This window comes from Syngnathus floridae, chromosome 2 (assembly GCF_059516105.1).
Source record: "Syngnathus floridae isolate MCC-2025c chromosome 2, RoL_Sflo_1.0, whole genome shotgun sequence".
Lineage (NCBI taxonomy): Eukaryota > Metazoa > Chordata > Actinopteri > Syngnathiformes > Syngnathidae > Syngnathus > Syngnathus floridae.
The window spans coordinates 17,798,968-17,824,146 of NC_142414.1; the positions used below are offsets into that span (position 1 = coordinate 17,798,968).

The 25,179-nt window shown below is 40.6% G+C and overlaps 1 protein-coding gene across 10 annotated transcripts in view; it reads right to left on the bottom strand.

The window, feature by feature from the left end:
• Positions 1-633: 633 nt before the first annotated feature.
• Positions 634-25,179, bottom strand: part of plch2a (phospholipase C, eta 2a) — a 74,093-nt gene continuing 49,547 nt past the window's right edge. For 7 of the 10 annotated variants that reach the window (XM_088360727.1, XM_088360737.1, XM_088360718.1 and 4 more), the window contains 21 exons: positions 21,943-22,089; positions 20,563-20,806; positions 20,324-20,453; positions 17,592-17,762; positions 16,317-16,410; positions 15,667-15,870; positions 14,926-15,046; positions 12,831-13,002; positions 11,561-11,668; positions 10,869-11,021; positions 10,199-10,282; positions 9,953-10,053; positions 9,790-9,878; positions 9,532-9,714; positions 9,131-9,238; positions 8,861-8,985; positions 8,711-8,795; positions 8,010-8,156; positions 7,809-7,888; positions 5,277-5,649; positions 634-3,175 (listed from right to left, as the gene is read on the bottom strand). In XM_088360727.1, coding sequence (XP_088216853.1) covers positions 1,584-3,175; positions 5,277-5,649; positions 7,809-7,888; positions 8,010-8,156; positions 8,711-8,795; positions 8,861-8,985; positions 9,131-9,238; positions 9,532-9,714; positions 9,790-9,878; positions 9,953-10,053; positions 10,199-10,282; positions 10,869-11,021; positions 11,561-11,668; positions 12,831-13,002; positions 14,926-15,046; positions 15,667-15,870; positions 16,317-16,410; positions 17,592-17,762; positions 20,324-20,453; positions 20,563-20,806; positions 21,943-22,089 — 4,511 coding nt within the window. In that variant the 3' untranslated portion in view covers positions 634-1,583. Of the gene's footprint in view, positions 3,176-3,797; positions 3,822-4,119; positions 5,650-7,808; positions 7,889-8,009; positions 8,157-8,710; positions 8,796-8,860; positions 8,986-9,130; positions 9,239-9,531; positions 9,715-9,789; positions 9,879-9,952; positions 10,054-10,198; positions 10,283-10,868; positions 11,022-11,560; positions 11,669-12,830; positions 13,003-14,925; positions 15,047-15,666; positions 15,871-16,316; positions 16,411-17,591; positions 17,763-20,323; positions 20,454-20,562; positions 20,807-21,942; positions 22,090-24,451; positions 25,106-25,179 lie in introns of those variants that run through there. The other 3 variants (XR_015854187.1, XM_088360708.1, XM_088360768.1) reach the window with 3 other exon arrangements.

Here is a 25,179-nt window from a genome sequence, read left to right on the forward strand (position 1 = left end):
AACCTCCGAAATGGAATGCTCCGGCAGGTCCACAATGCCACCAAAACTTTCCAAAACCTTTTAAAGTCACAAATTGCACAAGTTTTACTTGCCAAATCATGTGACATATCAACATTTTAACACCGCAAGTGTATATATATATATATAAATAATAACAATAATAATAAAAAAAAGAAAACAAAAGAAAAGGATGTACTAAAAATTTCAAGGGAACAATAAAATTTGAAGCTGGGGAATTGAACTAAAAAAAACACAATTTTGTAATGTTAAATTTTGGCATTCCAGCATTTTTGTTTTTGTAGAAACAGCTCAGCAATACTTTGCTTGCTTTGTTGTGCTAAAATCATGCCCTTGAAGGCCAATACATACTTTATATTTTAAAGTTGTTACAACTTAAATTACTGTTTTAACTCCCCAAAAATACTAATGATGTTGTTGTTTTTACAGTGTGGCTGCTCAGTACAGTAACAATAGCTCAACATCCGTAAAACAAAGAATGGCAGCTGAATTTCTTCGATGAAGTGACTCCCTCTTCTTTTTTTTTCCAACAAAGACAAAAATATTAAACAATTAACCATTTGGCTTTGCAATCAACCCCTCGGGGACGGGGAAAAAAAAGAATGAAACCTTAAATAATATTTTTAGAATTTATTAATTTAATTACATACTGTTAAATTAAATCTTGTCCCTAAAATGTTTGCACAAATAACTGGCATGTCAGTACAAACCATACAGCAGGCCAACAAATAAACGTGCTTTGTTTTAGTAGCATGGACTACATATTGAGAAGGACAAATTACAATGCGATTCTCTTAGCGAACACCAATAAAGTGTCCTACAAAAAGTTTGGAACATTAAACATCTCGATATAGAAAAAATCTTAGTAAAATAAAGCCCAGCTGTGGGTTAAACAAAACAGTGCATATAACACATGCAGTCACCTAAAAGGGGCCTAAAAAGGAGGAGTTCTCTCAGTGGTGTGACATGCTACAGGTCAAAATCATCAGCTGAAAATTGGCAGCCTGCTTGCATTACGATAAAGCACGACACAAACTAGTTGTAAAAATGAAATCTTAGACCTTGCATTTCAAATAGTTATGAACAGAGTTCATTTTTGTCAGCAGCTAAGACTCATCATTTAGCATCAAACTGCACATTATGATAACAAAGCCATCACTCTTGTGATATTGCTTGATGGATGGGCTACAAAGAATGCAGATGAGAATTTCATCGATGTGTTTGTAAAATTCAGAGTATATATATCTGGGTTTAAAGATTAGAAGAAATAAGCTCAACTTTACATATTGCTAACAAATGTTTGAACGCCTAAAATACATAAAACAGAGGAATTGATCATAAAGAGCCATTTAAAAAAAAACCCTCAATTTTCACTAACTACAATATTTCTATCATTTAGTGCCGATTTCCAGGGCTCTCTAATATTTTGCTTTGAGAAGAGAAATATATTTCCTCGTGTCAGGACAGTGTTTCTGAAACCACATTTGATGAACTAAGCTAGCTTCTCTGAACTAAAATAAATAAAAGTCGATCCGATCGCTCTGAGTGTGTCACGTTCGTGAATTTTAAGGAATCCAGTCACGAAAGTCCAAGTTTAAAAAGACCTCACTGTTTTCAGGGGAGGCAGGCAAGTGTCTGCTGAAAGACGTGGGCAGACTGACCATGTTTGGGCTGGCACAGGGGCTCCTTGCTATGCAACATGCCCCTTCAGGGTTGCCCCGCTCCTCAATGGGGCAACTTCCGTTGATGTTATCAGTGCGGCTTTGAATGAAACTTCGGAGCCTTTGCCTTTCCTGGGCCTTCTTGGCTCGATTGGCGATGTATCGCACCCTGCTTTGGCTTCTGGAAGATGATCTACGAATGGATTGTGGCTCATCTACAGATTCGTCTTGGTGTTCGCTGGCTCTTGTTTCAAAGTCGCTCGCCTTTAGGGGCTCCACATCAGTTAGCTTCCGTAGCCGCTCTGTCAGGTCGCTGTTTGGTTGAGCTTTTCCCGGGATGCCCTTTCGAGGATGGTCCCTGGTTGATCTAACGATGAAACTCCGACTGATGCTGCGGTACTTGCTGTCAAAGTTACAAGTAATATCATCCGACGTGAGATCCCCGAGGCTTTTGGATAGCGACACGGGCGATGCGGTGGGAGAGGCCGATGAAGTCCTGGCTGATGAAGTCCTGGCCGATGAAGTCCTGGCCGATGAGGTCCTGGCCGATGAGGTCCTGGCCGATGACTGCTTGAGGCCTTCCATGAAGAGCCGGTTCCAGGTATGTCGTCTTTGAGGGAGTCTACTAGTCGGGTCAACAGGAGATGCTGGACGTTGCTGGAGAAGGGGGGATGTGGAATACTCAATCTGTGGAAGATTTGGGTTTGACTTGCTTCTGTTGACTTGCAGGCTTTCGAAGGAGGTGAGCGCTGAATAGTTGCAGTGGGGGTTGCTTGTTTTGGCAGGACACTGCCTGGCCAGGTCGGTTATTGGCGAGTCAATAACGGTGTCGCTGGAAGAGATGCTGGAGGACGAGGACAAGCTGCCGCGAGGGCTACTCGACTCGAGCTTGCTCCAAAGACGGTCATTCAGAGTTGCATCTGTACGTACTTGTGGTGTTACTGACTGGGCCCTCGCTCGAACATGGCCGTCGCTTTTTGTTCTTCGTACAAGTGTGTGTGATGACACATTGCTGTCCGCTCCGTCGGCATCGGCTGTTTGAGAAACAGCTGCAGGAATTTCGACATGCGCTGCTGCTGCAGAAATCTCTAGTATGGGCTCGGACTTTACTTGATTGTTTGTCTGGTCCGGAAGAGCTTGCAGGTGTTCTCTCTGGCTTTCGGCGCGCTCCGAGGATGATTGAGTATTTGAGACTCTTTGGGGACCTCGGGTGCACTCCATCTCGATGTTTTCTTCTGGAGAGGTTACCGGGAGAGGCACTGCGCGAGTAAGTAATTTGGGTTTGTTGTTTTCGAGATTCGGACTGTTGGACAATCCATTTGAATCAACTGTCAAATGTGATTCTGCATTCTGTGGAGTGGAGGGTAACGGAAGCAATGATGAAGAATGCTGGGAAGAAAAGATGTCCTCAGGAATGGTGGCAGAGCAGATGGAATGTGTCGTCTTAGCATCCCCGGAATTTTGTGCAGGAAATGGAAGTGGAGCAGTTGAGCAGTCTGTGGAGGGAAAACACAATTCTGAACTTGTTTGAATATCTTTTGCATTTGACTTCAATGATTAAATACATTGCCAGTGTATGTGACACTCGATACACTCCGTTAGGAAGACTAGATGTGACACCCCCCCTATATGTTTAGGTGAAAAAATACTGGAACAGAAAGATTCACATAAGACTCAATATTTCTGCAATAACATGACATCACCAATTGTGGATGCTTCTTTTGTGAATTCCTGAAATCTCTTTCGGTTGTTGATTTATTATTTTTTTCTGGGTTTCTTCCCATCTCAACTATTTCTTCTCACAGCTGGGTTTGTAGCAGCATGTCTCAGTATTAAGACCTAACTTGCCGTGACTTTTTTTTTTTTTTTATCTGCTGATGTGATTTTACGTTGTACAGTATCGAGTATGTGCAAACTAAGGGGGATGCATTTTTTTCTTTCAATTATTAATTGCAAACTCAAATCAACCCTCAGAGAGAAAGGCCCCAAAAATAAGTGAATGGCGGAAAGGAGGAAAAAGGTGGGTAGATGGAGAGAAATATAGGTGAAGTGAAGATGCACCTAAAATGGTATTATGCAGTATTTGAGTATTTGCTTGTGTGCATTCAGCAGGTTTACCTGGCTCTGGTCATCCCCTCAATTCTGCACTAGGAACAGAGAGAGCGTGCAAAGGGAAAAACAGGAAAAAGGAGTTCAGCAAAAACTGGAAAGAAAAGGAAATGGGCGGGGTGGGACTCAGGAACAGCTTCCAGAGAAAAGCATTAATTAACAAAGGTCATAGATGGATCACCACAATATGAAAATATAATTAACAATGATTCAAATCTGCTAAGCGATATGGAAAAATAGAACCCCAAAGCATGTCAAACCTGCCTAAAATGCCTCTCAAAAATCTTTCTGAAAAAATAAATGAAAGCGAAAGGAAGACTCCCCAATGAATTCAAAACTCACCGTTTGTGTTATCTGTTAGACGTGGAGCGTATCAGATTGCAGATTTTGGGTAGAGACAAACACAATTTCAATCAAATATTTGAACAGGGACTTTCACTTTGAGCTGATTGTTGAAGGAAACTAAGAGGATTTGAAATAAAATATTTTGGGCAAAGGATCCTGGGGTTTATGGAGGATTACTATTGAGGAACATAGTAGGTGGTCTGAGAGGATACTTGAGCAAAGCTAAAAAAGAAAAAAGCTATTCTACAGTGCTCAGGGCAACTACTCAGCATCCAGCTGCACACTACGCCTTACCAGCCAAGAAGAGGGGCGATTTATGACGCAACTCCTCCATTTTCTGGGCAAACAGGGCATTCATCTCACGTTGAAGAGTGCCTACCGCCCTCTTGCGGCTGTCGAGGACAGCACTTCGAGGCAGCACCGGGAGGGACTCGAAGCTGCTCAGGCTGCCAAAGCTGTCACAGCTGCTGCTGTCATCACTGAGTGAGAGTCTCGGACTCCCGTCACTGCTTGCGAATGAGATGAAGGCGGGACCGCACACGGTGCCATATTTGGGTACCGTCGCCTGGTGCCAACGGAGGTTGCTCCGACAATCTGGTGTGAGGCTCTGCGCCGGTGTGACAGTGTTGGGAAAGCGTCTGCGGGGAATGTTGCAAGACAGGGCGTTCCTCTGTGTTGCGTCAGGCAGAGATTGGATGTGTTGGGCTGCCAGCGTTTGCCTTGCTTTGGATCTGGGGAACGGCTTGGGTCGTAGGAACGCCTGGGATGAGTAGCAAAACTGGGCCTCTTTCGAGTGAGGAAGTGACTGCGAGCTTGGGGGAGAAGCTCGTGGCTGGCGATGCGATGCAGGCTTCGGCTTAGCCCTTTTCTTGGTTGAACAATTGTTTTTTTCCTGCTCATCTGCCAATTTTGACTCTGATCCCTGCCCTTCCTCAACATGGCCCTTTCTTTGCGCATCTGGGCTCTCCTTGGAGCCGATCACGCATGTGATACAGTTAGAAGACATTCCCACCTTGCTGGAGCTGTTAAGTGAGACCCGAGCGAAAACCCCCGGCTTCATATCCTGATCGTGAAAACGGAGTCGACTGGCCCGTTTTAAAGGCTCGCTCAAAGGCCGCCGATGAGCAAAACAAGGGCTCTTACCTTTACCCTCGGCGTGAAAAGTTCCATTGGTGTCGGGGTGTTCCCATTGGCCATTGGCTTGGCGGGATGACGTCGACTCGCCGTTGCGGAGTTGTGGTGGTGTTGGCTGGTGAGAGGAGGAGGCAGAGCCCTTGTCCTCGGACTCTCGGTCCTCGCTTGCGCCCTCCGAGTTGCAGTCTTTGGTGTTAATGGTGATCTCGGGGAGGCCCTTCTTGACTTTGGGCTGACCTTTGGTGGGTGCGCTGGCAGTGCGCCGCAGGAGGTGGGCACCGAAGGGTTGCTTACGGCTGTGCTGTGCAGCAGCATGGCTGTCTAGAGAGGCCTGCTTTGGACTTCTGTGAAAGAGGCCTTTTATGCCGCTGGCTGCTTTGGCCTGATGAAAGCACAACAAAGAAAGCTGTCAAACACACAGTGTATGAGCAATTCAACATTTGAAATGCTGCCACCATGCCGATGGTATGCTGCATTATTGCGGTCACACACTTGAAGGAGTAAACATGCTTGATTAAGGAGTAAAAAAAAAAAAAAAAAAAAAACAACACATCCACATTTTCATACTTTCCTGACACAAAACTAGTCAGTCAGTGTTTACAAAAACCTTTTAGTTGTACGCCATGCTTGCTCACAGTGAAATTAAATTATTAGCCATTTAATCACGTGTAGAATAACAACAACAACCAAGCTGTCCCCCAACGATGGTTGGAGTCAATATCTGCTTCATGGCAGAATGATACATTTTACACGATTAATTTTAAATTTATAAGATGCAATAAAGAACAATTGATGCTTGAAGAAATGCACGAGTTACAAAAAACACCTTCCGTTGTAATTGGTGTCTTAATATAAATCAAAACAATTCTAAAAGTTTTTTTCTCTCAAGCTAAAGGTTTTGAACACCTTTTCCAAATTAACGCTGCAATTGCTAAGACTCCCCATTAAGTAAGTACAATGTCACTGAAATTCAAATGTGTGGATGTTTCCTGACCCTGGTAGATGCACACTAAGGCAAAAAAATAAAGACTGATATGACAATGACAATGTCAGGCAAGAACATCCAAACAGCGTGATGATTGTGAAGGTCTGCTTGTGTAAGATATTGTATTGGATCCAAAGTAAACTCAAATGAACTTTAAATGTTAGAAGTAGATCCAAGTAGCCCAAGCGTTGGCACTGAGGCGACAGTAACAGTGAACAAACAAGACTGAACAAAAAAAAAGGATGAAGTGATTGATCAGAATCTAAAATTGAGGAAAGGAGGCATTCGAAAGGTGAGCTCAAGGTCCTGCCTGGATGTTAATCGTCAATCGATGCCAGAAATGGGACACTTAGCAACTTGTACAGATGTTTTTTGTGTTGACATTTGAGAATGATGAAAGAAGACGCGATCTGTAGTCACCTGGAGCTCTACAACACGGCCATCTTTCACGACGTTACTAAATCAAGTACAAACAGTCACACGCAGCGTGGTAAAATAAAACCAACTTGGGACAATATAATTGCAGTTTGTGAGCACTAAACGGTGTACCGCACAGCCAGCTTCAAGGAGAACGGGGAGCGAGAAAGTTGGCATATCTGGGGAGTGTATTAATTTGTTTAAAGCAACCAAATTAGCATTTAGCAGCTAAAGCAAACAACTACCGGCTACCAAATCCACTAGCTTGTACAAATACAAGGACTCAAGTCTATAATGTGACATTTGAAGTAATCCTGTTGACTATTTGTTTTAATATACTGGATGGATTATAAATGATGGAGTCATCTAATTAAATACTGAAAAAAAGAGAGATGGAAGCCTTCTGTTCTCAAGAGTTAAAGACATTGGATCTACTTGATGGATCGAGGAAAGTGCAGATAGTCTTCAATAACTCATGCGAAGCATGAGTTGCTCTTTTATGTCAAGCGGACGAGTGGGAGATGTGCAAGGGGGAGCGTGGCGATTGGACTCATGCAGGTTGCCGACTGGCTGTCACTACACCTGAGCTTTGAGTGGCAGCTTCAACGTTCCTAAAAATGTCCTGCTTCGAAATGTATCATTTGGTAAAAGAGGGCTCCACTGGAATTACAGACAGACAGAGGCAGAATGGGGCAGAAAGAGAGAATCAGACGGCAACAAATGAAAAAGAAACAAAACACTGGCGGGGGGCGAAGTAAGATATAAAGAACAAGTACAAAGCGAAAGACACGGTTCAAAACAAGGACAATATGAAGTACAATTTTGCAAGTGACTTGAAACGGCTGAGTGCACTGAAATAGAGGAACCAACACAATTGGGTTTTTTTGTTTTAAAAGGAACATCTGCATTCTTTCTCAAAGGTGAAATACCAACAATACACACTATTCCAATCGAAAGCTTCATTAAACACACACAGTACATGCAAAATAGTGAGACATTGACTTCACCAACAATAAACAGGCTAAGGAATTTTAGAAAATATCTATGATTAAAAAATTAGCAATTTACAATGGTCATTTCATAGCTTTCAAATGTCTAATTGGATTAGCGATCCATATGGCTCCCACAGCAATACCTACCTTACCGGTGATGTCATGTACAGCTACATGAACAAAGATGGAAGCCTCCTCCATACCTTCTAAGTAGACGTGGCGATAACCTATCAACAAACACCAAGGAGGGGAAAAAACAGAAGATACACAAATGTAATTTCTTTCCCTGGACAACATTCAGCAATATTTTTGGTCCTTCACAATAATAGATCCACATTCAAGTCTGACCTGGCATCATGCTGTTGAAGGCGATGGTACGCTGGCCAATGAAGTCTTGACCAATGGGGTCGTGGTCCCACACGAGGAAACGCACGAGGGCCAGCTCTGGCATGTGGACTGTAAACACCAGAGTTTCCTCCCACATCGGGTTAAAACCTGCAGGAGCATCCCGAGTGAGATTTTAGGTGTTAAAAATGGAAGGCGGTGGTGTTTTGCACGAGAAGTACACACCAGGAGAGTAAAACTCAGAAATGAAAAGATAATTAAAAATTGAGATAAGTGATAGAGGGCAGAGAAAGTAGAGTCGGGAGAGTTTCGTTGAGTGGAACACAACTTAGCAGTGATCAATTATTCGGGCTGTGTGCAGAGCGGAGGTGTTGCATGGGCTGGTCTCTTTGGACTCTTCTCATCAATAAAATATCAGAACCCAGACAAGCAGACCAATATTGCACTTTTAATTTGGGCAGGGAAAAAATTAGAAATTATGATTTTGCCTTTGTTTGAATTGTCTCTTTGGAATCAGTGAGCAAATCAAAAATAGGGCCACTATAATTTTGATTCTTTCATCTAATTGAACTTACCCTCCTAAATTGCTATTCATTGAGTATGGCTGTAGGAGGTTTTTCAAAAACTTTTAAATCTGACCTACAGTATGTGTGAAATGCCAAAAATGAGAGTTGAAGTGCAAAAAAGAAAATTCTCAAACTCACCATTATCATCTACCACTCGAGTTTGCTCCTTGGAGCAGTCCACTGGAAGGCCAATGATTTCCACTTCCACAAAAGGGTCAATGATCTGACATGGGACACAATGATGTCATTTTGGTATACGAGCTCATTTCACTGACTATATCAAAGTACCTCTCCTCGGTCCCCCAGCATCGAGTCTTTGGGTTTGGGTAGCTGTTGTCCACTGATGATCTTCAACACAAGTTGTTTCTTCATTTGACCCGGCAGTGGATCCTCCGCATTGGGATTAAAGGCACCTGAAATGTAAGCAAAAAAGAAAAAGCCATGTGAAAATATATATCATGTCTGGAACTAGTCACGCACGCACACACTTCTGACCCCCCCCCCCCCCCAAAAAAAAAAAAATCAAAACGTAAAATCTTTGATTGTATGCATGCTCACCTTCACACATGCATTTGGGTTTGAGGATGAAGCCGCAGTTGCCATTGCTGTAGAATTTGGCTCTGTTGAGCTGAAGCACCCGACCCTCCGACTGGTAGTTGAGTGCAACTGTAATGAAACCTCAGATTGTCTGTATGATCATCAACATTTTACAAGATGATTATCAGTCTTGCCCACATGCAAGCATGTTTGCTTCATTTTCATTTTATTGTTGTGCATTGCATGTTTTCTGTATGTTGTAACTGTTTTTTAATATGCTGCCTCCAGAAACGGCAAATAAATTGATTCAGATGATGAGTGGAAGAAAAAAAATAAAAATAAACAAAAATATGAAGCACTGCAGAACCACTATAGTTATATAATCTACTTTGTCAGAGAGGAGAATGGGTGGTAGAGCATACCAAGTTGGCAGCCTGCGTTCCAGAAGGGCTGAGGGTTGAAGTTTGACGAATCCACACGATAAGAAGACGGGTAGATACGTGAGAGCTGTCGCTGGTTAAAATGGTTGAAGGAGCTGGCTTTCTGCTGCATCAAATGATGGGCTTTGGTTTCACTTAAGGATGAAACCTGCCAGTTGCAGTTGACTACCATTGACAAAAGAGAGATTAGATACAATTGTGAACAGGTTCTATGTGATAATCTGTGAGTAGGGAACGCACCTTGTGCTTCAACGTCATAGAGACCCACAGAGCACGTGTATTTGACCAGGTCAGACAGAGCTCTGGATAACTTCATGGTTTTCTTCTTTCTGGAAATTGGACATACAGGATGAAGCGGACATACTTTAAAGTAGGGACAGTATTATTTCGTCAAATTTGTTACTTGTTGTGATGTAGGGGGGCTCGCGATGCACTGCTGGAGCTTTCTTGGTCCGTATCTGTGTCTTCCAAGCTTGAGGTCTTCTTCAGCTTTGCATTTTTTTTCTGTTGTGGAAAGAGTAACAGCATAGAAAATGGATTGTCTTCTGAGGGAATAGCTCATCATAGTAAACATTTGGTACTATGAACCTTCTTTGCATTTGCTGAGTTGCAATTTTTTGGGAGGGGAACCAATAAACAAATAACAAACCTTGCGTTTTGAAAAGTTCTCCATGAACGAGTGGCCAGTGCGCTTATTGCTGCTGGTGTTAGCCTCGTCTGATGTCACCGTCACCTGTTAAAAGACGCACATTTTTTAAATAGATTTTTATGACATTCATCGTGAACATTCTTCTGGGAGGTGATTTGCGGCCCTTTTGTGACCGTTTTACCATCAGGAACTTTGCTATATTCTGATACATTTTATATTTTCATTTTTAAATAATTTTTTTAAATAATTGTTTTAACTATTTTTTTATATTTTATATATTTAATATTGGAATAAAATTTGCAATATTGGGACATAGGGCTTTATAATTATTTTGTGTGAATTTTATGTATCAAAAGTGCTAGTGGTATCTGTGCTTGGTATCGGTGACTACTCAAGAATTCAAGTGATATTGAACATTTCAAATGAATTAATTTCATTGTTCTTAAAGTACATTTCTGTGGATGTTTATGTATGTTGATTAAAAATACAAAACATGTAGTAATGGACCTATACATTTTCCAAAAATAGCACTTATAATAATATAGTACTGCTTAACTGCCAGCTGTGACACTAGAGCAACATTAAAGAAAAGATTAATTCAATTCTTCTGCGATTTAATTTTTGTCAGTAATTGCAATTCAGCCATGATTATTCATACCAGCAGACGTACCTTTGAGTCAGTTTCATTTAACTGCCCAGCAGGTGGAAGTGCAGCGATGGTAAAACTGTCCGGGTCTTCTCTATCTCGAATCTTGGACTCTTTCATCAGGTTGTCTAGCTTTTTCTTCGCCATGTTCTCGACTTGTTTCCTGTTGGCTGACATCTGCAGGAGGAAGGAAAACACATCATGAAATTCAAAAAGCATGGTAACTTATACTTGGTATGAATTATATTTTATGACATAGACGGTGCTTAAAAACACGCACACATGAATTGTAAGAGATTCCTACATTTTCAAGTGCGAGCTGTTTTATATTTTAAATACAAACGTGATGATTACCCGAGGAAAAATATGCCCATGCAGAATGCAGCCACATGATGGCATAGTTTAGCTATGAACCAAATGATTTGAATGTTGAGTCGTACTGTGCCTATGAGCTACAAATAGGTTTGTCACTTTATTGTATCATCATTAAACGTATTCATTAGTACCTCATAAATAATAAACAGCATTTCACAATGTTATTTCACCTGCAACAAAATTCAGATGAATGTCCAAGTACATGTTCCACATTTTTACACCTTGCATTTTCATAAAATCAAGCACCATTAAAGAGGAAACATACAATAAAGTTTATATCCTTATGTGAGGTTCTCAACCTCGCTCTATTAAATTAAAAAAGGGGCAACGCTCATACATACGTCTCCATTCATCAGCTTGCAGTCATCCTCCATCTCATCTGCACTGTCTTCGTCTGACACGTCACCCTCCTCTGCGTTTTCATCGATGTTTGGAGGCAACTTTTTACCCTGACCAAGAAAAAAAAAAAGTGAAAAAGTTGTAGAAGTAGAAAAAAAATGCACAAGATTGAAAGTGATGTTATCCTTGGCAAGTCTAATGTTTCAATTGTCACAGTATGTCCTGGATGTTGTAGCCTGAGGCATGTCTTGAAACATCTTCATGATGTATGCTAAAGATAACTTCAGTACTGTCACCTCTTCACCAAGTTTCCATTCATACTGTATAACATTGCTGCAGTACACACAAGTGCTGGTTCTGGAGACGTTGAGCCCGAGACGTTTCTTTCATGCCAGGTATTGGCAGGGAGCTGTCTCTTCACTACGAGCATTTGGTGGCAGCCTCATTAACTTCAACATGTTAAATCGGCGTTCTGTCAGCATGGGGCTGTTACAATTAGAGATTCAATCCATCATTTAAGATTTGCCTTACATAAAATACTACCATTGAGAGGAAGTTTAAAATTAAATGGAAAAGAAAAACATTCCGTGAAATTAACTTAAGTTGCTAGTGGGCAGCACGTCTTTATATTCTCAAATCACCTTCCTGTGTGGACTTTTTGCATGATGACTTTTTCCAGGTACTCTATTGTTCTATCAAGTTCCAAAAACATTGCAAGTTAAGTTAATGAAACACTCTAAATTGCCAAAGGTATTCAGTGAAGTATTCACGCAATGCACTTAAGTAAAAGTGCAGATATGGTTTAGAAAACAAAAGACTGTCCAAAACAGATGTAGTTTTAATTCCTGTATTTAAGGGAAAAAAAATAATGACGTTTGTAAGAATAAAAGCAAAAAATAAAATAATAAATAAAAATGTTAATGATAAATTAATGCATTAATAATTAAAACATTAATTAATAATTATTTTAATTGCATTTCTTTTTTACACCTAGATTGAGATCTACGAGTGACGAATCATGTTCTCACCCTAGAAGCAGCAAGCGAAGTGAAGAATCCAAAACTTGCTCTCACTTATATTATCGATTCATTCTTTCATTAATTGTACGCAGAGATGTTTTGTTTTCGTCCAGCATCAATTCAAGTTACCACCAATAACTTGACTAATTTTGACCAACTTGGTTTCGGCTACCTTTGAAGTCCCGCTTGAAACAGCAAGGTTTCCTACTTTCAGGTTGAAGTGCGTCACAGTTCACCAACAGACTAGACTTACTTTAACAAGGATCTTCCCCTTAAGGTTCTCCGGTGAGGGGAGCCAACCAGAATCTCCCGCTTTGATGTTGGAAACGTCGAGTTTGTCTCCCAGAATATCAATGAGGTACTGAGCCATCTTTTTTTGTTGAGGGACACTGCAGTGGTTCTCTATGGACAGGATGACCGGGAAACTGGTAGAAGGCAGACAATGACACACAGGAGATTGATGTCAGGATGCTGAGATGCTGGAGAGGGGGCACATAATACGGTGTCATTTGTTTGCAATGTTATGCACCTGCGTCCACAAGGTTGATATCATGTTGAAATCTGTCATCCATTTTGGAGGTTTGATATGCAGCCATAGTTGAAATATGATATGCAGTGACAAGTACGATTGCTCCACTGCTGGAACTGAATAGTTTAGCGCCTTAGAGTAAAATGTCAGGAGTCTGCTTCAGCAGCTATTACTGTTTTTGGTTTTTTTTTGTCTGTGCTGTGACTCACACCGACTGTAACTAAACTTGTTTTTGTGTCATTCAATTTTATTTGGACCTACTCCTGAACTGAAGAGAAAAATCAGTTTTTAAACGCTAAATAAATCTATCCATTAGATTCAATGGCTAAATTGAGTCTTTAATGATTAGATAGAACTGTAACACTCTTCAATAATCATTGCAGAATCAAAGAATACATTACATTCTTTTTCTGTACATAAATTGACAAAGTCTTTTTTTTTTTTTGCTTGTTATTATTACCTGTTCTTTTTTTATGTATGATTTATGGTCTAAAACAGGATTTTTCAACTGGTTTTGTCCAAGCGACCACAACCTGCTCTATAATATACAATAGATCCTTTTCTGTCAAGGGTGTGGGCCTATTCACAAAATGGCAGCTTTTCATTCCAATTTATCTCTTGTCAGCTGTCTGTTGGGTCATTCATCTCGTCACTTGGAAATCAGATTGTCCTTTATAATGACGTAATCCTTTTACCTGACAGAGTTTAAAAGGGTTTCAGGTGGAATAGGGCGCTCAAGATAATGTTACCAAAAAACACAAAAGGATTCAATCTCAGCAAATGGAGCATTCCGTTGGCTTTTGTGCTAAAAATAGGTCTTTTCTGCACATCCTTCAGACTGCATGCATGTCGATGAGCATATCACCTTTTGATGCCGCTAGTTTGAAAGAGAAGGTGGTGGAGAGGGGGGGTGGGGCAAATCTCTCCTTGCACACATACTTGTTGACGTGTGAGTAGACATCTCTTGGATATGTTATATCATCCGTAACAAACAGACACAAAACTTGGAACAACACAGTAAACCTGTAAAGTACTGGCATTGAGCAGAAAAAACATTGAGAACCTCCAAGAAAACAGCTACAATGCCACTGTGAGACTTTTAACCTCCATAAAAGTACATGAGCTCAACACACTAGTCCTTGCTGTCCTTCACGGGTAACCTCGGAGTTTTCCAATAGATTTTTTTTAAGAGTGTCATTTGGGGCTTTATTCGGTCCATAAACTCAATCTGGTCTCCAAGGCTGATCGAGCATTTGAGTTTTAAACGCAGTGTCTATGTAACTCTGCCTTGTGATTCCAGACAGACAAGCCTTAACTTCAATTTGAAATTCCTCATTTATACACAAAGTGCTAGGTCGACCTTCGAATTTTTTTTTTTTTAAAGTATATTTTCTTGTATTTCTAGCTGATGATAGAATAAATTTGTTAAGCACTGATTATCACAGAATATTACTTAGAATAAATGCAAGCTCCAGACAGCAGCTGATGATGGAATGCGTTTCATAAAATTGGCATTAAAAAAACCCATACTTTTCATCTCTCATCTGTCAATCAATATTCCAAAACAGCCTTTGAGACCAAAAATAGTCAAGTATTTCATGTTTAATGACTAACAGCTTTTATGTGCAAAGCTAAAATTTTATCCTAAATGCTGAAAATACAGCTTGACATAACAAACCGTAACACTTCTTGATGGCCAATTGTAAATATATAATAATTTTTTCACATATTTCTGTGCCACTACATGATTAATTTTTTTTTCTGAGATTTCTGAATCTATTTGCATATCAGTGGAGTGGTTGTGTGTGTTATCACATACTCATTCTTGACAAAGGCATATTTGTTGATGGTTTCAATAACATCTTTGAAGAGGATCTTGGAGGTAAGAGTGTAGCCGTGATGAACAATTGGCTCGCCATCCTGACCATCCCAGCAGTCCACTGTGCACAAGAGATTCATGACAATCAGCAGCGCCTCTTCTTCAAATTCAAGAACAGGCCATTTCAAGATGAACACACGAGTCAAAAACGCATCAAGTGGTAAAGTATGTCATCTTGTAACCTTGTCTGATCAGTGTCATTCATATAAAAGTCAATTTCAAATAACATTGTCAAGAGGCTTGATCTTTTTGTCCCACTATACCCTCTAATGATTGGTAACACAATGTTTTGGGTTTAAGGAATATGCAGGACGCAAGCCACACATCTACAGTTACTGTTGGAAAAAATATATACAGATTGCCGATTAATCGATCAATACAAAACTTCAAATGGCAATTTTCTTTCATCTTTTATCCATCGAGTATTCCGTTTATTCGTGCTGGCTTTGTAATGCTATGTAGGTGGTAACCTTTATAAAGTAGGCAATGCAAGGTTCCAAACATTACATATTTATCAACTTCTATCAGAAATTCAAAGGATGAGTTTCAAAATTAAAACTGTGTTTGTTTCAGAGTCAAATGTCATTTAATGACTTTAAAACTTTTACATTTAATGCATATCTTGTTATTTATTTATCAGTACAAGTAAGGCCAGGGTGGGGGGGGGGGGGGATGAAGTACCCTCAACACAGCGACAGCCGGCCTGCAGCACCCAGGCATACATGTCCACTCTGGACTGGGACATCAGCTGGTCTCCCATCAGGTACGTGTTGTGCGAGGAAGCGATGAAGTAGTTGCACAGCGGCTGGCTCATGTCCTGGTTAACACTGTAGTGATCCGGGTTGAAGATATCGCCTGCGGGGCTGCGCATGTAATTTGTAAACCCTGAAAGAAGATTAAAGTGGTGTTAGAACCAAGCTGATCCAGGTTTTGGTTTCATGCACCTTTTCTGACGTAGTAAGTAATCCAAGAGCAGGTCTAGTCGGGTCTAGTGATGCATGTGATATCAATATTTACCAGAATGATTTTGAAAATATTTACATATGTATAGAAAAACAATGTTTGACTATCAAATCAATGTGTTAAGATTTATGGGCTATTCTAATATAAAATAAGTTGAAAATTAAAATGGTATGTGATTATATTGTTAACTAAATAAAAATAAAACAAATGAACATGGATATATTTTGATTATTAGATTTATGAGTATATCTCTTTGCAAAAAAAATATTTTCAATTCACTCATACATCCTGCTGGATTAAGAAGACACTGAAAATTGACTGCAAAATCGTGCACAATGTAAATAGGAACAAAAGAATAGTATTCTCACCATCAATTCCGAAAACCGCTTGCTTTTGGTTCTCTGAACACGGCTCAAATTTGTTGATAATCTCCAGACAATGGTCCTTGCTCACTTTGGTCATCTATAAAGTAAGGAAATCCATGTAAAAAAAGAAAATATGTATGCACTGTAGCACCAAAATGATGCCTTACTGGAAAGCAAAGTAAAATTTTAGTTATTGGTAAGCGGAACAAGTTGAATGCATGACTGTCTCCCCACCAATGATCTAAATTTCTCTGTGCTTACTGCTGTGGAGCGTGAAATGGCTCGTATATTGATTCTTTTAAAGCGGGTCGGACAATTCTGGGTTAGTCACTGTCTTCACTATGACAGGTTATCGTGTAATAGAACACAATTAAGTCACGGCTAGCGAGCCTAAACACTATTAAATGCACTGACCTACATTTACAACTTACATGATTTTATATTTTATTTACCAAAGTGTTTGTGTCTAGCTCGTAGTTTTGTTTTTTTTTGTCCAATCAGAAATTAACTTCTATTAAAATGTATTTGCAGTCTTCAGAACTCAGGATAGCTGGCCAATGACAAAAACAAATCAAACCAATCTGATCAGTTCTGCTAGAAGGCTCAGGGTGATGTCAACATTTTTCTATCCTCGGATTGGTTCAAAGCTATTCAAGTAGGATTGCTTTAAATCGTGTCAATCGTGGTCACTGAGCTGAGATGACAAAGATGATTAAACATTCATTTTCAAGTTGGTCTTTGGAAGAAAAAAGAGGATTTTCTTCAGAGTGGCAACCTAGCTAGCTTTGACTATATACCAACATGGCTTTTTTTGCATTATGGTATTCAAATAAATACATACTAAGCCCTTTACATAATGTCATCAATTACTCACCAAGGCCAAATTTCATCTCATGATCAGAATCTGAGAATAAGCTATTCATAACCGTAGGAAAGCTGACAAGTTGCTGACAGAGCATCCTCCCTTAAAAAATGACTGCATCTTAAAAATACCCTAGCAGAGTGCTAATTGGAAGAAGGAGCACGGTCTGGCTGCTCTAGGAACAACTTGCAGTCACGCTCATTAATTCATTCTTTTTTTCTTTTTCAGTGCAGGGGTATTATTAGAGAAGAGAAAACACTTTACAATCTCACCTCCAGTGTGGCAAGGGCACATGAAATTTCCCTTATGTAGGACCTCGTGATGTCTACATTTTCCCCACACCAAAGCACTTCAAAACTTTGTAACTCAAAGTCATACTAAACACTCCCACTTGTGTGATTTAACAGTGCGAGTACCTTCTGCTCAATTTCTAAGAACCTGGTCAGGTCATCTGTATCAAGGTGGTCTTTGTGGTTGCTGTAGGTGAGCATGAGGAGGTACAGGTCTCGGCGAGTCGACATCATTTTGTAGAAGGAACAAAACTCTTCAAATCCCAGCGTTCCTTGGTTGTCATCAGTGTCGGCCTCCTGCACAAAAGGTCGGAGCAAATCAGCAGAGTACTTTGTCCTGCTGTGAAGATTCCTGATTCTATTGCTATGAGAGAGTGCTCGGAAAAGTGCTCTGAAGTCCCAGCCCTGGAGGAACACGTTTCTGAAGCAATGTTATTAGTGAGAACATATCTCCCAGAGATAAAAACGGAAGCAAAGGCTCGGTTGGTGAACGACGTTCATTGGACACCAAACATCAATCTAGCCCTGCTCTTTCCAATTCATTATGTATGAAGCTGGCACTTAACTTGTTAGCGGGCTTCTGCTCAGCGTTTTAGTTGAGCAGCTAATATGGATTATTTCATTAGTAAGAATTGCTGTAGTTGCCTCTTGCAACAGAGCTTTTCCTGCTCAGGCACAAGTTCGCTGTGATAAATCATTTAGCAAAGCGGCAGTAGGAAAGTCTGCTTTTTTTTGTGGGTCCATTTAGAATACAGCTATGCCACGGGCTAAGGATTGAGTGTACTAAAGGCAGTGTCTTAAAAATGTGTTAAAAAAAAAAAATCATAATTAGTGTCACTCGTGTGTGTCATAAAAATAAGCCCAAAGTTAAAATGTGTCTGACTGTAGCAAAGTGAAACATTTTGAGCAAAACACAGCGGTCTCATTATTTAGTGTTTTTTATGACACGAGCTGAGCTGGGACTTTAAAGTTTTTCCGACATTTAATTTTGAAGAATCTTACTGTGTATTGCTGGCATGCATTTATTTGGACAAATTCTGATATTTATTCGACCATGTTGGTTTAGAAATATAAAAAAACATACAGAGGCCTATTTTGTGTGCCCATTGCAAATGTAGTGCAAAGCGTTATTTTAATAAATACATTCGAAATTGTTCAAACTGGCACATTTTCATTTTCACATACCTAACTGCATATGGTTTTTGTTAATTTAAGTATGAACCAGATGGAAACTAGTTGTTGGTGAGATGCTTTTCCACTTGCAGGATACTGTCAAGATGCCCTTGAGCAAGGCATTGCCCCCAGCACCTCAGTTCAAGTGGTGCGACGCTATTTGGTGCACCGTTGAGAATAATACATTCATATTAAAATAAATTAAAAAAAACTTGATTCTTGTGCAGTTGCACGATTAACACATGGAAGGAAAAGTACCAGACCAAAGCTTGTGAGTTCTATCACCTGAAGTTCTGAATGAGCGATAGGCCTTCAATTGCACCAGTGTCTGGGGAGCACCTGAGGCTGTTAGGTGTTTTCTTTACAGACACGGGAAGAGCGGGTTGACAGGTTTGAGATAGGACAGATTGGGCCTAGATGTATTTGGACAATAACTACAAGTTTTAGAAGTTTGGCTTTATACGCCATCGGATTAATTTAAAACAATAAATGGACTACGGCAGTTCTTTTGGGATCACCCAGTATATAATATACAAATAAATTCACAAGAAACATTTGGATTTTTGTTGACTTGGTCCAAAACCACTTGTAATGATTACAAACAGAAGATAAATAGACTATTAAACCGCTGACCACTTCTGCAAGAATGATAGGAATAGAAAAGTGCAACCAATCGTGACCCATTTTGAGCGCACTATTTATGCACTGTACTGTGCTTTGCTAGACTCTCCAAAGCGGAAACTCATAATTTAGTGATGACCACGAGCTTCCCACATCAGGCAGTCATCGCTGTAAAAGATGTTCATCCAAGTTTGACAAATATTTAAATTCCCTTATCTCATTCAGCCAAATACTTTTGAGCGTCTGAAAATGGAGACTTCCTGCATATAATGACAAATTCCTTGAGGGCAAACATCCTATTTTTGAGAATCCGCTGAAATGAATCTTAGTCTCTACAGTACACTTCAACCACACCGTGATTGTTTTATTCCACATCAAAATGAGAGTGCAGGTAAGCTAATAAAATATGCACCGTGAGTAGATTATCAAGGGAACTGGCCATTACCGTCTTCAAAGTGGGAAAGGGATCAACTCCACAGGTGCTTCCGCTCTAAATAGGTTAAGCCAAGAAATGAGTTGGGATTGTCAACACATAAATCTTTATCAAAACACACAGGGACAGATTGGTCTCTTGTGTGTTTACCTTGCATTACATTGGAAGCCATCTGTAGCACGACGGCACCATATGGATGGATGCCCGTCAACAGAGCCCTGGACTAAGTCCAGTAAGAAGGCTCGCAGTTTTGTGAGAGGAAGGCTAGCACGTAGTGCTTAACGTGTGCTAATCCTCTTGAAGAGAAGAGCTAGTGACCGAGTCATGAGCTAATACAACGCTACAGATGTTTGCTGTTTAGCACTTACAGTGGTTTTAGGTGCCCTACTAAGGCCTTTGCGGGCCACTTAAAATGATGTGGCAGGCCGTATCTGGCCCCAGGGCCTTGTATTTGACACACATAGTACTGGTAAAACAAAAAAAAACATTGTTAATAAGCCGTTACCGTCACCAACCACGAAAAAAAAAATCTGAATTTGTATGCGAAATTCTGCAAATCTTTCTATGAACTCAATAATGACACAAACTGAAGACGTACATACATATCAGAAAATAACATTTGCTACCGTACCTTAAACATCTGTTTGACCTTTTGCCGAGGAAGGTTGACGTTGAGTTTATGCAGAAGCTGGAGGACTTCGCTGATACTTAAACTCCCATCGCCGTTCTTATCAGCCTCTGTGAAGGTCTGTTTGAGCCACGTGATATCAAGCAAAGTTAAAGAAAGTTTGCATTGAGAAATGGACCGTCTATTGTTATGCATGTATGCCGCTATTAAAGAGAAGTCCCGATCGATATCTCAAAGGATATTGGTCTCGAGTACGTTGCCTCTTGGCCAGGCTGTCCTCGTCACTGATACCAGCCATCAGGTACTTCAGGCCTGTGATCCAAGTCCGCGCTTCCTCACCGGTACCAGACACCAGATCAAGTGACTCCATGTGCTCTCCGTAGTACAAGGTGAAGCAACAGTTGGGGTCAAAGCTGCCCTCAGCATAACGCTGGAAGATCTCAGACTGTTTGCCCTCACACACTTCCCGTATGGAATCAATCGAGACTGGTGCAGGAAGTGGAAAGAGAAAGAAACATTCAACAGACCAGTTACCAGAAATATTTTGCAAAACACTGTGGGTAGAATGTCTTTATTAGATTAAATCTGATGAATAATTAAATCAATTTAATCTTATTAAATCTGAGAGAAAGAGCAAAGGGAACTGAGCCTCTATGAGGAACAAATCTGAGAAGCAGCTGCTGCTGTCTTATATTCTACCACACTTTTGGAGAACATCAAAGCTACCTCATGCACAAAATCCTCTTTTACAGTGAATACTGCAGTCTTCAAGATTGTACACCAGTTGCCAAGAGCGTATATAAACGTTCAGAGTGAGTAAACACGCAATTTAACACCTGCTGTTTGGGATCTTTGTAAAGGACTGGCATTTTAGATCCACTGTGACATGCCCACCAGCAACGGGTGCAAGATGGAAACTCAATGAGGGAATCTTAGTAAATCAGGCTCGAAGACTTATTCACTATAATTTTATAATACTATGTAATTCTATTTTAAGTCTATCTGTTTCAGTGTTCATTCTCCTGTTTGTTACAAATAAGAAATTGCCTGACTTACACCACATCCAAGTCACAAATAAACAATAAAAAAAAAAGTCTGAACTGTTGATGTCGTGTTATTTATATCTTCTGATGTGCAACTTTTTTAGCCTACAGCAGAGTAAAACAACTACTGCGATGCAGAACAAAAAAAAATACATGACACTAACTTTATCATCAGGCCTCTTCAGCTCTAGCATACTCAATTAATGTGTGTGGGTGTGCGTGCGTGTGAGCGAGAGAGAGCGAGAGAGAGCGAGAGAGAGCGAGAGAGAGCGAGAGAGAAAGTCTTGCAATATGCTAAACTGCCATTTCTCATTCGTGGTGTCAAAATATAAAGAGATGGGTTATGAAATTGGCTCTGAAATCAAATTCATGTTTTTACAGTAGTTAATGCAGCTACCCTTTCTATTTAATCTACACTAAATGAAATGTCAACAGTTCAAAAACAATCAACAAAATAAATCAAAGTAATGGATATTAGCCAGGCCTTACCCCTTAAATACTGCACTTTTCGCCACAATTTGCGGCATGAATATGGGTGTGATTACAAATCGACTACAATTAAGGGAAAACGACACTCACTCTTAGCTTTTTCATTCTTGCGCGATGGCCTCCAGCGGATGCAGGATTTGTGTTCGTCCAGATAGAAGAAGCGCACCAGTCCCTTGGAGCTGCCACGAAGCTTCACCATCTGGGTACCCATCTGCATGGAGCTCATACATTTCTCCACTGGGGGAAAAAACAAACAGACAAAACAGAATGTTGAAAAAGATGGAAAGCTGACAATTGGGAAAAAACACTCAATGCACATGAGCCATTTTGTTTGTTTTATGCAGGGAATTGCAATGTCATGTAAGTCAATGTCAAAATATTTTTTTTGGGGGGGGGATTAACACTTACATTATTTTCAGGTGAAATGATAAGTAACCCCCCATGAAGCTAATAGTGTGGTATCCAGTAGTGGAATAGCTACAAGCCTGAGGGTTGCAAGGCATGTGGCCTCCACAATAACTGTCAAGTGTCTGTCACATTCCAGCAAGCATGCAGCAAATCTGACATCCTCAGAAAGTGGCACAAATCCAAACAAAGGATAGCCAACTGCGATGACCTTTTACAGGTCTCAGCTCACATCAATGGAGTGAAAATGATGTTTGAGCTGCAGTTTTAGACTAAATTAAACCAAGAGTGGATTGCCTTTGAATGGATCAATCATCATGAATTTGTTGCAGATGGATTAATCAATAGAAATGCCATTGACTAAATAACGCAGACAAGAAAGAAGTATCAAATGGGGGCAAGTAAACTTGTGTCTCTGCTGCACCTCCCTGCCACAGTAACAAGGCTAATGCACAGAACGATAACATTCCCCCGGCAGAACATATTGTCCAAAACACCCATCATGAAATATTTCCAAGAAGAAATGATATTCCAATTACAACTGGATTTACTTTAAAAAGAAATGAAATGTAGCCTGAGGCAAAACTTCACAGTGACATGCACAAGCCAGCTGTAGCGACATAAAAAAAAATTCTGCATAACGTCAACATGTCGTATTCAGATGACAGGCAGTCCAGCCGCTGAAAACACACATGGCATGAGTATTATGCCTACATTTATTCATGACACCTGCACAAAATTGGTAAACAAAATATTAACATAGAAAGCAGATGAGATTTGATCTTGGACACAAATCTAACAAGTCCCTCGTCCCAAATTAGTCTGGCTATTCATCTGTCACTGGGGACAGTTTGGTGGAGTGACACTGATGCGACCTCAGATATCCATGTCACAACCACAGCCTGTTGCGAGAATTAATACTGAAGCTAACCCAGCGCCCTGGGCAAATTCATTACAGGGTGCCAAGCGAAACGAACCAGAAATGAACACGCTGCCAGACAAAACATCCATCTCGAAAATTATCCATCTACCACTGTGTGATGTCTGGCATTCAAAACAAAATCAACAGGATAGATTAAACCACCAACATCTCCGCCCAAATGATTCACAGATGAGGAAGCAAAGAAAGTTTAACTCCCATCTACTGTAAATTAACCAATTCCCTGCCAGTTAAAATTGATCTTTGACGTCTATAGCCGTCAATGGTAAAGAATGAGTTAGTTAACAGGACAGCTTCTTGAGAATACACTGTTTCCACATAAAGACATGACCTATATGGACTCATTTGAATGATCTGCTTGAAGCCACAAGCTGTCGTGGTTAGGAGAAGGACTTAAAATCAGGATGCAGACACTACGTAGTTAGCTTTGGCTAAAACCAGGTTAAAAGTCTGGCTGCCTCTGTTGATGGAAGGATGCCTCGGGCCAAGTAGACCTTGTTAAGTGACTCTAGTCCACACGATCAGGGCACCAGGTTAAGCTTGAGGGATTGCCTGCAAGCCATCTGGCGCTGACCCAATGCACAAGCAGGTGATCTCGATGTTTGGTACTGACGTAAAAAGCAGCAAGCCTAATGACATACTTTACTGTTCAACAATATATTAAAAAAAAAACAATGAAGGAGAGACAATACCAGGGTCATGACCAACATCAAAATCGGTGCATGATATAAAAAGAGTCTTAATTGACAAAGTTGGGTGATAGCTGACCTCTTTTGAGTAATCTCGCCAGCAGACAAACAGACCAGCTGGCAGCTTGTGACCTGGATTGGTTACACGGTGAATTACACTCTTGTTGGTTTGCCAAACACAGAACACGGGGATCACAACTTATTTCTCGATCCATCAGATTAGTTGCATGTAACATGCTGTATAAGAATGATAAAAACATTATTAAAAGCTTTCCCTGGTGTAATTAGAGTATTTATGGCGTTTCGGTCAGACAATGAGGCAATAACGTGTCTACTGCCATCACCGAAAATACTGCAAGACATCTTAGAGACAAAGAAAATTGCCAGCCAGACGTTGGGTCAGATACAAGCTAAATGTAAAGTCAAGTCAGCCACAAAATGATTTTGATGCACAAAATCCACTTCCCGTTAAAGAGAGACCACAGAAGCTCGGGTTCACGAAATCCAAGCCTGGCACAGAATGCAGAGGCTTTGTGCTGAAAAGCATCAATCATACTTGTCTTACCCATGTAGCCAAGCCTCCACTTTGAGAAGGCCACAATGCTGCTGCCTATCCAGAAGAACTCATCCACCACATATGATGATTTAGATTGCGCCACTTTCTTGTCTTTGACGGAGAAGGCTCCTTTAGCTGGAGGTCCGGGTACGTCAACAGTGGCCACGGCAGCTGAGCACATCATGGCCGAAGATATCGGGCCAATGGACAAAAAGTTGCCCTTCTTGTGGATACTCATCGGAACGATTCAAACTAGCTGATTATTCTCTCAATCATCCGTCTTCTAAAAGGACTATTTTATTGGATCTGTTCAATCAGCATGTCGTTTGTCATCCGTAGGGCGGTTGGATCCCATTTTCAATGTACAATCCACAGGAAGCCAGCCTCTCACTGACTGTTTGGAATCAACAGTTGGTCAATAATCCTGTAATGTTATTGCCGCGGCAACCCTCCTTATTGCACTGCCATCCCCTAATATTTCTCCATCGCAAAGACCCGCAAGTGGAGAAAAATCCGCTGCAGCAGTTTGTTGTCAAATCTGCAATTTATCTCCATTCCTGTGCCATTATTTTCCTTGACCTGAAACCAGGAGTGCCAGAACTGCTGAGGTCTTCTGAAAGTAGAGGCTGTGTCAGGCAGGTAGCTGCAACTGCAACCTGTGAGCGGTGGGTGGAAATCCTAAATCCCTTTGGAGCCATAATCCCAGTCGAGGAGATTTGCAAATGGTGTGGATTGAA